At 39.8% G+C, this 14,024-nt stretch overlaps 1 protein-coding gene across 1 annotated transcript in view; it reads right to left on the bottom strand.

Moving 5' to 3' along the window:
• Positions 1-1,822: 1,822 nt before the first annotated feature.
• Positions 1,823-14,024, bottom strand: part of ANO3 (anoctamin 3) — a 122,620-nt gene continuing 110,418 nt past the window's right edge. The window contains exons 19-27 of the mRNA XM_054171673.1: positions 13,557-13,668; positions 12,305-12,362; positions 11,181-11,278; positions 10,674-10,819; positions 10,414-10,566; positions 9,527-9,674; positions 7,225-7,305; positions 5,917-6,022; positions 1,823-5,221 (exon numbers count right to left, since the gene is read on the bottom strand). Of these exons, the coding sequence (XP_054027648.1) occupies positions 5,039-5,221; positions 5,917-6,022; positions 7,225-7,305; positions 9,527-9,674; positions 10,414-10,566; positions 10,674-10,819; positions 11,181-11,278; positions 12,305-12,362; positions 13,557-13,668 (1,085 nt within the window). The 3' untranslated portion in view covers positions 1,823-5,038. The remainder of the gene's footprint in view (positions 5,222-5,916; positions 6,023-7,224; positions 7,306-9,526; positions 9,675-10,413; positions 10,567-10,673; positions 10,820-11,180; positions 11,279-12,304; positions 12,363-13,556; positions 13,669-14,024) is intronic.

The following is a 14,024-nucleotide window of genomic DNA, read 5'->3' as shown; positions in this document are numbered from 1 at the left end:
ACTTAAAGTGAAGAGGAGCCCTTTGCTGATGCTCAGCCTCCACACACTGCCCTGTTGCATTTCGCTGCAGCAGAACGTGGGCTTTGTGAGCATGAAGCTGGGCACGAAAAGACCTGGGGAGCTTTTCAAGCTGCTAATTTTTTCACCACAGGAATTTAGGTTTGCAAATTCACTTCAACACTTTCCAAAAGTGTCGCTGCATGCATTTTAGTCCAAGTATGCATTGGAACTAACAAAATAGCCAGGCTGGCTAAATGTGGAATTGTGCTGGCATTCATAATGTCAGCCTTAACGCCAAGCAAACATTATCCTGAAAGGCTGGCTGCATATTTATTTCAACCTTTAGCCCCAAATAAGCAGCATCAGTAGTTTAGAAGGGTTACAAAAAAAAAAACCCTAACATGCTTCTGGAAGTACTTTGTGGATTGTAAGTGACTGTTGAAACCACTGTTTTTATCTCCCTCCCTTTTCTCCCATGTAACACTTAATAAAAAAAGTGATTGAATTTCCACTAGTTTTATTGCCTTCATGTTTAGCTGTTTGCATAAAGTAAGTGTTTTTGATATGGCCACTGCCAGTGTAGCTAAAAAAAAATATCTACTTTCTAGTAGTTTTCATGAAAATTTGTCACACTTGTAAATTAATTACATACAAGCTGTTTCTTTTCAATCCATGGAACTGGATGACTTTTCAGTTAACCAACAGTTACAGTGTGGGTGGGGAAACACTGGAACAGGCTGCCCAGGGAGGTTGTGGATGTCCCCTCCCTGAAGGTGTTCAGGGCTAGACTGGATGAGGCCTTGACCAACCTGGTCTAGTGGAATATGTCCCTGCCCATGGCAGGGGGGTTGGAACTGGATGGCCTTGACAGTCCCTTCCAACCTAAACTATTCTATGAATCTATATGATGCTTCTAAATATGTGTGCACTAATTTGCCCCTGAATGAAAGATATGATGCAAAAGATACTGAGTCTCATGATGGACCTTTGGAGTTAATGCCACTGGACCCCACAGCTCCAGGAATTCTCTCAGGCAGCACTCCCATTTGGAGTCTGCAGTGGAAGAAGCTGCAGCAAGGAGCCAGCAGATGTGCACTACTTACATTAGAATGATCATTTTAATGGCACATTAAGAATAAAATACCACCAGAAGTCTCACCTTCCCCATATTAAAGACTCATCCTAAAGCTGTGTTTCCCAAGATGTTTTTCCTTCTGCAGAACTTTCTAGGAAGGAAGCCTCAGGAGATTTATGAATTTATGCATTAAGTTATACACAAATTAACTTATTTTCACTAGGCCCTGCAATCAGTTTTCTTTTGAGCTTTCCAGAGGATACAACTGAGCCTAGCTGATCCTCAGAACACAATTTAAGACACATTGTGGAAAAGGGCACAGAACAGGTAATGTGGGTGTGAAGTAATGAAGGAAAAAACAACTGACAAAATCCCACTTAATCTCCATCATCACTATGGAAATTTTAGCCTTGCCATCATCAATACTAACTTTAGTGTTCACCTACAGTTTCCCTCTGAATCCTTCAACAAAAAGGGATAGGGAAAAAAGTGTGAAAAAACAGTCACCATGGGGTCTGCCTTGTTCCCAAATGCCTGATCACTACACTGGTCTTTCTGGTAAGGAATCTGAATTACAGGATAACAGGGAGCCCATGCTCAGTTTTCAGGCAACTCTGTTGGTGCTCAGTTGTGAACACTGAGCTCTTAATGTATCCCTCTGGAGAGAGCCAGACTGTGAGCTCTAAGAAGGAACTTCTCATTAGGATGGCTATGGAAGCAGAACTCTCCCCCCTCCCCCCTTCCTTTATTTAGTTACCAGAATTCATATCTCACACATTAGGCACCAAAAAAAATCATTCCCAATGAGATGTGGATAATGGAGATGGGCTTTGTGCTGCTTCTGAAATGGAAATTTCTTTTGTCTGAAACAAGACAAGGGATTTGGTTAGGAATAATTAAGACATTTTGGACGAATCCTTTGTATTTCAAACTATCCAGTTGCTCATGCAGTCTCTTTAAGGGCGCATGCATAGAGCAGAAGTTGTCATAGGTTAGATCTGCAATGACCCAAAGCATTTTTGCACAAATTGAAGTTCTAAAGCTTTGTCAGGTTTCACAAAGGCAGTTTGCATGCACTGCCTGGTTGGTTGGTTGGAAAGACAATACTTAGAACATGAACAGATCATTCACCATTCATCAAATACGTTACTCCTGAGGACAGTGTGTGCCTTAGACGTCAGCAACAGAACGTGCAGTCGATGCAAACAGCATACCAAACAAAGGCTAGCAAAAGGTTTTCTCAGCTTAAGCAAATGGCTAGACAGTGGCAAAACCTTTAGGCATTGTTGATGTCCTCCAAAAATAAAGGAACACACACAGTGTTTCTCCAAAAACCTCTTGTGCTTTTCCAGTGTGTAAAACGCACCACGTCAGCTCTACGTACTCGCCTTCGATATATACTCTGATACACCAGTGCTTAAAATCATTAACAATATATACATTTAAATCTCAGATACAAAAAAAGTTTTATTTCTTCTGGGTTTATTTTGTTTTTGGTGGGTTTTTTTTTGTTTGGTTGGTTTTGTGTGGTTTTTTCAGTCCAATTGGAATTTGCCTAAGTATGTCTCGACACGTGCTAATAGCCACAGCAGAAACAGGAAGGTATAAAATAACCCATCATTATATCTAATTTTTGCCTGATTTTATCCTGCATCTTTTTATACCTCAGGCCAACCAAGGCATTTTGTTGTTACAGAAGACATTAAAAAAAAGAGAGCTCATCTGTGACCTTGAGAAGAACTGAAGTGCTATCAGTACATGGCACAGATACAGAAGCTGTGACACAGGGTTAATAATGTCAGTTGGTGCTTGGTGTTGCACAGCATGAAACAGAGGGACAAGAAATTAAATCAAATGCTGTGATTCTGAAAGTATTGAGGAGAGGGCATTAATTATTTCTGATAAGGGTTCTTTGAGAAACTTAATGCACAACCCAGAATATGAAAGAACCAAGAGAGTCTTTCCAATTTATGGGAAGCTGAGTTCCACCAGCCCTTTGTGACAGAACTAACTGCTCATACATCTGATTAGACCATACCTTCCAATTTCTTTCTTTCTCTGTGCAATAGTGTAGATACTGTTATGGTTGCCTTGTCTGCTCACAAAGAGCTGGAATTAATGAAGAAATCTCATGGATATAGTAAAATGACCAAAGGACTTAAGGTCTGATGTTAGGCCCCCTGGATAAAATAGATCAGACTCACCCACTTTGATGGGCTCTTGACTCTTAAAATTAATGTTACATGACATAATCAAATAAAATGTCTCTGCTAATACATGAAAGTGAATACTGGAGTCAGACTTTCTGATTCAAGAGGGTATTGTAAATAGTAACAATTCAGATCTTTTCATATCTGTCAGCAGTGGTTTTGCTTCATGTTTATCCCTTAAAGTAACATTCAGATGTGCAGCTTTTATAGTTACTGTGCTTTGTTGAATCCTTGGTTCTCTATATCATCTGATATAGAGAAGCATCAGTTGAAATTGTGCAAGAGAAACAGGAAGATTGCAGCTGTTTCTCCACTCCCTTCTCTGCAAGTGAACGCTGCACACTTGCTTCAATTAAGTGCTTACCTTGTCCTGCATCACGAAATGTCAGTAACAGACAGTTTTATCACCAAAATGTGACCATAACCATAAGCAATGCTGATCTATGCACAAAACCCCTGACATTTGGTTCTTTACATGAACATATACTTTTTATAGTGATTTTATCCAAAAAGCACCCACCCCCCCAAACTGTAAGAAGGCATACAAATAATAATAAAAACAAATCTAAAAGTAACCACTGCATGTGTGTGAAGTTATATACAACCTTTATACACACCTGCCTGTATCTAACTCCCATGCTTTGACTTATTTAGGCTAATAAAAGAAGTGCACATTACTGGAACATTTACTGTTACAATAAGAAGAGCATTGTTCTAAAGTGCTCTGCTTCTCTTTCCCTGAACAAGCGAGTCACAATGCTATGCTGGATGCCTGATATCTATCTGCATAAGCTTGCATACCATAAAGAGTTAATTGTATATCTAGGACAAAGTCACTGCATGAGGATATTTCAAGTTAGCATTCTGTGAAGTCATGGAATCATTGCCCAGACAGGTCAAAGGGAACAGTAACACAGTTAAGACATCTGCATGCTACATCAGAGCATGAAAATGACAGTTCTTTCACCCTGGAAGCTTGTGGAGGTGGCCTTTCTGCACACCAAAGTGGAAAGACAATTCAACAGCCATGTCATTTTCAAATATAGCTGCAATGTGGGTACTGTGATGCGTTCTCTTCGTGCTGCTCTTTTCTCTTTGAATTTAGAATTTTTGGTTTCCAACGAGAAGGATAAATTAATGACACTGATGTGCAAATCTTAAAACTGCATAGTATATATTAAGCAGCCATAGACCCCATTTTTAGGGTAGGACCACATCCACAATCTCAACAAGAGACTAGGACAAACCTGACGAAACAGTAAGCCTGAAAGATCATTTATATCAAGTTATGGCCACAAAGGCAACAATTGCTCTTTTCTTCAGAGGCATTCTAGATGGAGCTGAGCAATCAGAAGCTGTAGTAGTAGTGGTGGATATCATGTAAGTTGGTTTTAGTCATGCCCTTACTGCATAAGCTCACAGGTAATATTTTGTTTTCCTGACGCTGTTAGTGTCTTCACAAACAGCATGAAAATTTGTTGCCTTCTTATAAAGCAGAGTGCCCAAACTTTTAATCTGTCTGCACATTCCTGAGTGCCAGTGCTCCTTGGTGCTCACCACAGACCAGTTACAAGTAAGGCTTTTCATTTTCTTCATTGGAAACATCTATTTTCCAGTTCCCACCAAAGCCTGCAACTGTACAGCCAAGCAAGAACATACATATACCGGGAATCTCATACGCTGATGCCAGACTCTGGCTTCACTTTGTAACTTCCATTTCCAAACAGTGCTTTTTGTTGCAGCATGGTAGTGACTAAGGCCATTCATGGTGATACTGCTTCCCATTCTTTTTCCTTTCTCTCTGCAAATGCTCCAGTTCAGCCTCATACATCATTTCCTGGACTAAGTATTTCTCTCTCCTCATTCTGTCACACAAGTCTTTGGGCATGTCTGGAATCAGGTAGGCAATGAAAGACTTTATTCCAAAAACAAGGTGCTGAAAAGAAGAACAAAAAGAATTGCTCCAAAGATGCATAAATACTCATTCCTAGGACCCCATTTTAGGGCCTAAAAGTCTGGGAAAAACTAGAACTGAGGTTCAGTTCATGACTTAAAAGCAATGCTTTGTAAAATATACATACACACATAGGGGTGCAAATTAGCAGTCTATCAGAAATGTGAAAATGATGAAGCCTTCTGAAAAGTCAAACTAAGGGTATAGCTGGTCACCTAAATGAAGATCTGATTGCAGGATATGTTATTTGGAATACCAACAGCAAACATGACCTACAAGCAGTCTTTGTTAAGAGTTTGTAATCAAAGTAACCAGGATTCCCTGGACAGTATGAAATATGTTCTTTAAAGTTAGTACACAAGTTTCTCCTTTTATATTAGGCTAGAATAATTTCCCTGGCACAGATTTTAACTTTTAATAAGTGCACTTAATGTACACATGAGCTGCATTCCTTCCCCCCCTCGCCCCCCAAATAAAACATGGAAGATTTGATCAGGAATCAACATGACTCCTAAGGAACATCAGTCAACACAACAGTTTAGGGAGTTTTTATTCTCTCACTGGACAGTAATTAATAAACAGTTGATGATATTGACTATGTATCTATATGACTACTGTAAAAAACTCAACTTGGACTTTAAAGAGATAGAAAGGAACTGTTCTTTCCCATGACTAACCTCAAATACAATGATGAAGGCCAGCCGTGCTGCCAGGACATGCCAGAACTGCAAGGTGAATTCATATGGAGTTGAACTCCATGGTGGGGCTCTGTAATCTCTATATCTGTAAAGAAAAGCAAAGCTCTGGAAGTTAGCCTGTGCTTAAAAACCTGAACACGGTGCAAAGCTCTCTAGTTTATCCCAGATCTGGCTAAAAGGAGAGAAATTGAAGGGAAAACAGACAAATGAAACAGAAAAGGGGAAGAATAATCCACAATAAGGGCAATCTAATAGGGCTGCTATTAAACCCAGGGCAAACAATGCATTTTGTTGTTACAAAGCTGACACCTTGGAATGTTAACTTCAGATTCACAGATTGCATCAGGTTGGAAAGGACCCTCAAATGTCCTCTTGTCCAGCCCCCCTGCAGTCAGCAGAGACACCTCCAACTAGGTCAGGTTGCCAGGGCTACATCAAGTGTGTTGACTCCAAGTTGGTTCTTTTCCTTGCTTGTAAGAATTACAAGTACTTCAGATAGAGTTTGCATGAGTGCAGCATGATTCTGTAACTTCTCAGTCAATTCAGACTGACTCTCATTGCAAAACTAAATCTGAAAGCAGGAGTGCAGTCCTGCACCATTGCATTTAATTTTATGGGGCTGAATTTCTTGTGTTCCCCTTGTTTGGGCTTTCTACACAACCAACATTTTAATTGTGTATGTTAATTAATTGACCTCAGAATACTTAACAAAAGTGAAATGAGAATTGAAATGAGAATTTTTACTCTTCTTGGCAGCTGGGGAAACTTCAAAATGATGTAAAAAAATTCCTAGAGGCAAGAAAAATATGGCTTGCAAGAGTCCTGGAAAAATTCACAACACAGGGTGTGTTAATACTGCATCCTACCACACAACATTGGCACCTTGAGACTTCCATCTTAAACAAATTCAAACTCCAATGCTTTTACAGGCATCCCTCCTCACCTCCATTCTGCCCATAATTTAAGCTCTGACTTTCAGTTTAATGTCTATGTTTTTATTATAGGATCATAGAAGCATAGAATGGTCCAGGCTGGAAGGGACCTCCAAAGGTCGCCTAGTTCAACCTCTGCCCCCACCCCCAGTCAGCAGGGACGTACTCAACTAGATCAAGTTACCCGGGGACTCATCAAGCCTCACCTTGAATATCTCCAGGGAAGGGGCCTCAACCACCTCCCTGGGGAACCTGTTCCAGTGTTCCACCACCCTCATAGTGAAGAACTTCTTCCTGATATCCAGACTGAATCTGCCCTTCTCTAATTACAAGAAGGGAGAGCATCAAAACCTACCGGCAGTAACCTGAGTATCCCATCCCAAGTTCACTCAGATCAAAAACTGACAAGCTGCTGTTGACATATCCTTTTAAGCATCTGAAAGGAAAAGACATGGGATCAGGGCTTTCTTCATATGTAGCATAGATCCTGTATGCAACCATATTCTGCTATCACATATTGTAAGCATACTAGCCTTCCATTTGCTGATAAGGACAAAAGCAACTCTAAAATTTTAAGCATATAAGTAAAGCTGTATTGGAAGGGAATAAATAACAGTTGTTTCAATGACAACACTATTTCAAGATCTGTTTTCAGCAACTTGAATGGTTCTGCATCTTCTATACCAGCAGATATAAACAGAAAAGCAGTAAAATGCTTTTTTTTCCTTCCCTCTCTCCTACAATGACTTAACTTAGAAAATGGCTACAGGGCCAGACAGGAAAGTAGGTTAAAATCCTTGCAGAATCTGCTGCTAATCATGCAGAACACACTAAAAAAAATGACAGTTTGAAGAGTTGAATCAAAGAAGAATTTTCACCAACAGTAAAATGAACAGTGCATGTGTATCAAACAGCCATCTTAAAGGCAACAATGAAGAATTAATGACAGAAACCACATAAATACAGTGAATTATGGCTGCAGGAGTAAAATCTTTGTCTGTTCCTGGAAAATTGCAGACATGTAAACCATGCCATCCTCAGGGAAACCTGGCCTGTAATTTTACAAAGGGCCTTCTGAAAGGCAAAGTACATTTAAAAAGGGAGACATCAGGGATCCTATCATACCTCCTGAACCTTCAGGTTTGCTGCAATATCTCAAGCCACTACTGGCAAAAGAGGAAAGGTACTGGTAGTGCACATTAAGTACTAATGTTCCTCTGGTAGAATAGAATAGAATTAACAAGGTTGGAAAAGACTTTCAAGATCATCAAGTCCAACCTATCACCCAACACCATCTTATCAACTAAACCATGGCACCAAGTGCCTCATCCCGTTTCCTCTTAAACACCTCCAGTGATGGTGACTCCACCACCTCTCTGAGTAGTCCATTCCAATGGCCAATCTCTCTTTCTGTGAAGAATTTAATCCTAACATCCAGCCTAAATTTCCCCTGGTGCAGCTTGAGACTGTGTCCTCTTGTTCTATTGGTGGTACTGTCTCTTTTCATTCTATCCTGCCTTGTTCTTTTTTCCCTTAAATTCTCTTTTCCTGTGACAGCACATGATGAGTAAATCTCTATTTTGAATCATTAGAGATGGAGTAATGAAGGAAAAAGAGAAGAGAAGAGAAGAGAAGAGAAGAGAAGAGAAGAGAAGAGAAGAGAAGAGAAGAGAAGAGAAGAGAAGAGAAGAGAAGAGAAGAGAAGAGAAGAGAAGAGAAGAGAAGAGAGAGAGAAGAGAAGAGAAGAGAAGAGAAGAGAAGAGAAGAGAAGAGAAGAGAAGAGAAGAGAAGAGAAGAGAAGAGAAGAGAGAAGAGAAGAGAAGAGAAGAGAAGAGAAGAGAAGAGAAGAGAAGAGAAGAGAAGAGAAGAGAAGAGAAGAGAAGAGAAGAGAAGAGAAGAGAAGAGAAGAGAAGAGAAGAGAAGAGAAGAGAGAAGAGAAGAGAAGAGAAGAGAAGAGAAGAGAAGAGAAGAGAAGAGAAGAGAAGAGAAGAGAAGAGAAGAGAAGAGAAGAGAAGAGAAGAGAAGAGAAGAGAAGAGAAGAGAAGAGAAGAGAAGAGAAGAGAAGAATCAGTGCAAAATGCAGACACAGAACAGTGGACTCACAGTTCAGAGACACTGGTGTCAAAGAGAAGTGCAGGAAACAAGCCTGATGGTGCAAAGATAGGCAAGATACCTTGCTTGAGAGTAAGCTACATTCTATGTGGAATTAGGCTAAATAGTGTCAAAGCAAATCATGCTGGAGCTTGGCTGCAAGCATTTCTGAAAAGAAACAGGTAGTGAAGGTTGAGGGTGAATGAGTACAGGAATAAAAGGGGCTTCAAGAACATATATATGTGTGTGAGAGCATAGTGGGAGAAGATAGTCCAGACCTATTGTAGAAAAGAAGAAAAGCTTTTCTAGACAACGCTTGAAAACTGCTACAGTGTCTATTGAACTTTGCTGTTTGCATTCAGAAAGGAAGAGATGATTTTGCACTTACAGAACTGTGGGATTAGTTTGCAAACTTTAGGGAATGTCTGACTTACTGTGATGGTTTGCACAGGTGTAAAAGGCAAGCTGTTACTGATATATACTAAGTATATTGACACAGAAAGGCAGCAACAAAAGTGTGCTTACACTGAAATATACATGCATATATAAAGAATATAATTAATTACTTTTCTTGTCTGTAACCTTGATCTGTACAAGGACCATATTTGTATGCATAGACAAAGCGTGGAATGTAATCAGAAGTAATGGCAATAACAAAGGCATTAGTGATGACAGCCAGAACTCCAATTCCTTCCAGAATCCCATACCAGATCCCTAGAAACAAGAGAAATGACAAGCCATTAGTTTTTCACAGTCATATTAAGTCATAAGTGATATTAAAGTCATTATTAGTCATAGAGTTTACACTTCTCATTGAGAAAGAATTATTCACTCAGGAAAGCCAGGGAAGATTAAGCCATGTCCCCTCATTCCTGCTACCACTGTCTTCACCTGAACGAAATCTTACAGGGGAGCACTCCCTGCTGAGAAGAAATAGCCAAGCAATAAAGGTATAACCATGACCTTTGGTTATGAAGGCCAAAGAGGACATTTTGGAAAGGGATTTCTTACTTTATTTTATACAGTTTTAAACCAAAACTGAATGTAATGCCAAGATTAAGTTTCTAAATGCAATTGATTTGGATAGCATTCTAGATCCAAAGTTCCACACATCAGAAGCCTAGACCACTATTAGCCTGGTTTCAAATTTTCAAATCCCCTGTTGGAAATGGAAAGCAAATTTGAGGAGGAATGGAATGGAATGGAATGGAATGGAATGGAATGGAATGGAATGGAATGGAATGGAATGGAATGGAATGGAAGAGACCTTCAAGAAGGAAAGCACATTTGAGGAGACTTTTTAGCTAAGCAATTGAATACCCTTTTGTTGCTTAACAGGAGAGCTGTCTCTGAGGTCTGTAGGTTATTAATTTAACTTTTGATGTTAAGCTGCATTAAAGAGGGAAACACAAAGAGATGGTACCTGCCAGAGACAGTCATTAGGTTGCCTCACCTATATCTGTTGCTCTTGCAGGCATGGGTCTTCGCCACTGCGTGACAAACTTGTATGCATCTAACCTGATTTCTATGATATTGTTGAGCAGTGCCAGGAGAGGTGCCAGTGGGAAGGCAGCAACGAAGATGGTGGTAAAGCCAAACTGTAAAACTGGACAGGAAGTTCTATGGTTAGAAACTGGAAATGCAAAAGATCCTTCAACATGCAACAGAGCTCCAATTTCTTAAGAAAGCTGCTGCCTCCCTCAATTCGCTCACCCATCTCCAAATATTCATCCATTAAACCATGGAGATTCATTGGCTGCAGATTCCAGTCTTTTTCCCACTGGGGCAGGGAAATTTTTTGCTCCATTAATTGCCCTCCTCTCTTCATTTTGCGCCGTGACCACCAATTCTGTAATAAACTTTGTCAGATAAACAGAGTGTTACTGACTGCACCGGCTCAGGAATTTACAATACTCGCTGGTTTTAAGTCATTTGGCCTATTTTGAATAGTCCCTGAACGTTTCTTGATGTATTTTCTGGAAGTATTTACAATATCACGTGAGATAGAATTAAAAGAACCTCCAAAAGGTCTTAAAATTCTTCATTGCAATGAAGAATTTAGACAGTTAGCATGCCCTGAGAAGCAGTGAGTGGTTCTCTTGAGAACAAAGTTACAGCATGTGAGATGCAAGAAGTGCAACTATTCTCCAAACAGAAAACTATTCTTCCCTCTACTGTGCAACCACTATCAGGAAAACAAATGGTAACAGCTGAACTTACGGGTAGCCCAGTTCCATGAAGTTGTTCCACATTTGTTTTAAAACCATAATAACTCCCATTTGCAAACACAGATCAATCAAGCAGCCACTAGGGTGACACTGAAAATGAAATTGGAAAAGACCAAGAGGTAAAATCAGAGAACTCCTTTCAGGTTCATTTGTTCAGAGGGTGGGTGGATGAAAAAATACTCAGCTGTGTTTGGTGAAAAAACACTAACTTTCAGCCACAGAAATATTAAGAGAAATATTAATAGCAGAAATATTAAGACATAATGCAGCTGAACAACCTTTACACACGTTATTTCCTGGAGAACTGGATTGTGTTGCTAAAGGTAAGGGTTATGTGTGCTAGCCATGTAACAAAAGCTGTAGTCCATTTGCCTTAGAACAATACACATGTAGCCGTTTCAAAAGAATGGAACAACATTTAGTTTGCAATATCCTAAGCCCAAACAGAGACTCAGTAGTTGAATCTCTGGTACCAGTATCTTAACTATATAAACTGCTTTGTTAAAACATTTAGCAATTACAGAAACCTTTTTAGACCGTGGACTACAAAGTTATGGTATTTTACTCTATGGTTACCAAGGTTCAGTGGAAGAAATCTGTTTTTCAGAGAGAAGATACACATTCAGCTGACCAACCCCAATTCCCTTGGCCTGAGTCTACAGGAGAGGTGTTCCAGCCCTCTGAACCTTTTAGTGACCTTCTCTGGACCTGCTCCAACAGCTCCACATCCTTCCTGTGCTAGCAGAAACTTAAGAAGCTGATGAAAAAGCTGATAGCTTTATAGTTAGGTCTCCCATCCAAAAATTCCCCCTACACTGGACATTCCAACCATGCAGGATATAGCAGATCCTGTGAGGTGAAGGTCTATCACTGTTTGCTTCTCCCAAAGAGAGAGGCAGGAGGAACTGCATGTCTCAGGCAGTCACTCAGCACGGTGGAGAATGCAGAAGGGAATACACACCTCCTGTTTCCTATCCTTTGCTATAAATATGAGTTTACTTTTCACTGCACTTAGATGGAATAATAAATCATTCACACTGGGTGTAATTCATGTCCTTCAGCCACTTCCTTTTCACTCAAGGAAATTTCACAGGAAGCCAGAAGAGGATTGCTTACCTCTTCCAGTCTCCATCTATTAAAAAGCTTGTTGTACTTTCCTGGGCGGCCTGCAAATCTGGAAAGAAAGATTTCTGTTTGTCAGTAGACATTCCAAGAGCATTTTCTATCAGCAGTGATTTCACAACATACACTGAGCAAATTCATGTAACATAACCATTAAATGACACAGGCTTAAATCTGGTATCTGTAGGATATGGAAGTTTCAGAATGCAAAGAAAGATCATAATTTTGCAAGAGATCCTAACTTTTTATTATGTTCAGAACAAAAATCCTGGCTGCAGAGGTTTTAGATGTTAGCTATTCAGACTCCCTAATCAACTTCTAAGAAGCTGAGGCATTGCAATACACAGGAATTTACTGCAGCACAGGGGTCTGCTTACCCACGTGAAGTATGAACTGGTTTGAACTCTCATACAAGCATAAAATAATTTCCAAACTCATGAATAGATGCTTTTTACAGATCTAACAAACTCTTGTATCATGACTTGCACCAACATTCTTAATGACCTCAGTGAAACTTGTGAGAGAGGAAAAAAAATCCATGCCTGGTTCTACTAGGTACAGGAGACAGCAAGACAAAGAAATTAGGATGATGTATGGTAAATACACCGCTGGATCTAACAAGCAGGTGTTACCAGAAGTCTTTATGACAGGGTTTGCTTTGTTTCCTTTCCAAACAATCTTACCTGAAAATCTATTACAAAACTTTACAGCAGGTACTCTGAAATACTCTGCAGGACCTGCAGGAGTGATAGGTCTCCTCACAACAAAATTGAAGATGGAGCAAGGTCAGACCTGTCCAGTATCTCATGCTCTGAGTTAAAGATACACAAAAAAATTGAACTTAGGGTTTCTGCTTCCTACTCTTGTACAAGATCTGGCAGACAATCTTTGCTATTTATAGAAATGGATCCTGGGAAATAAAACCAAAGGGGAATAAACAAGAAAAACTGAACCAAGCCTATTAGTGCAAGGGTAAATACAGACCCACATTTAGGGAGTGGCTGTGTTCTCAAAGGTTCTGAAGTCTTATTTAGTAAAGATAGACTTTTCAAAGATTTCAAGGGTCCAATCCTCACTTACAGTTAAAAATATTAATTTGGTGTTATTAATTATCCTCTGAAACCGACCTGCATCTAAATCTTACAGGTCAGACTGTCCCTGTATTTTATTTGAACCTATAAACCAAGTAAGGATTACAAGCCCTGTGTAAAATTTCCTCTAAGTGCAGGTAGCAAAGGTAACTTGCCTGCCAAGAAAAAAGGCAATGTAGAAGATGGAGCTGTTCAAGTTGACAAACTGGAAGAGGAACATTTTCAAGGCAAAGCTGTTTTCCCATTCAGATTCTGTTCTAGGGTGCTCTGTTTAAAGACACAATATGCATTATTTGATGGATGTATCAAACCTGGATTAGAGTGCACTGGTAAAAGATGTAAATCATATACATGAACTGGAATTTTCAGTTAAAATTTGCACTAATTACTTTGCTGTAATGATGAATAAATTAGGATACAAATGCACAGGATACTAACTTTACATATGGACATTTTTTCCCAGAAGTTAAGGAGGAGCAGGGAAACCATTGTGCCCCTGTACTCAGCACTGGTTAAGCCACACCTTGACTACTGTCTCCATTTCTGGGCTTCTCAGTTTAAGAAGGACATTGAGACACTTGAGTATCTCCAGAGAAGGGCAACGAGGCTGGGGAGAGGCCTCG

The sequence above is a fragment of the Dryobates pubescens genome, chromosome 22, assembly GCF_014839835.1.
Source record: "Dryobates pubescens isolate bDryPub1 chromosome 22, bDryPub1.pri, whole genome shotgun sequence".
NCBI classification, from domain to species: Eukaryota; Metazoa; Chordata; class Aves; order Piciformes; family Picidae; genus Dryobates; species Dryobates pubescens.
This window is presented reverse-complemented; position numbering and strand designations above follow the sequence as displayed.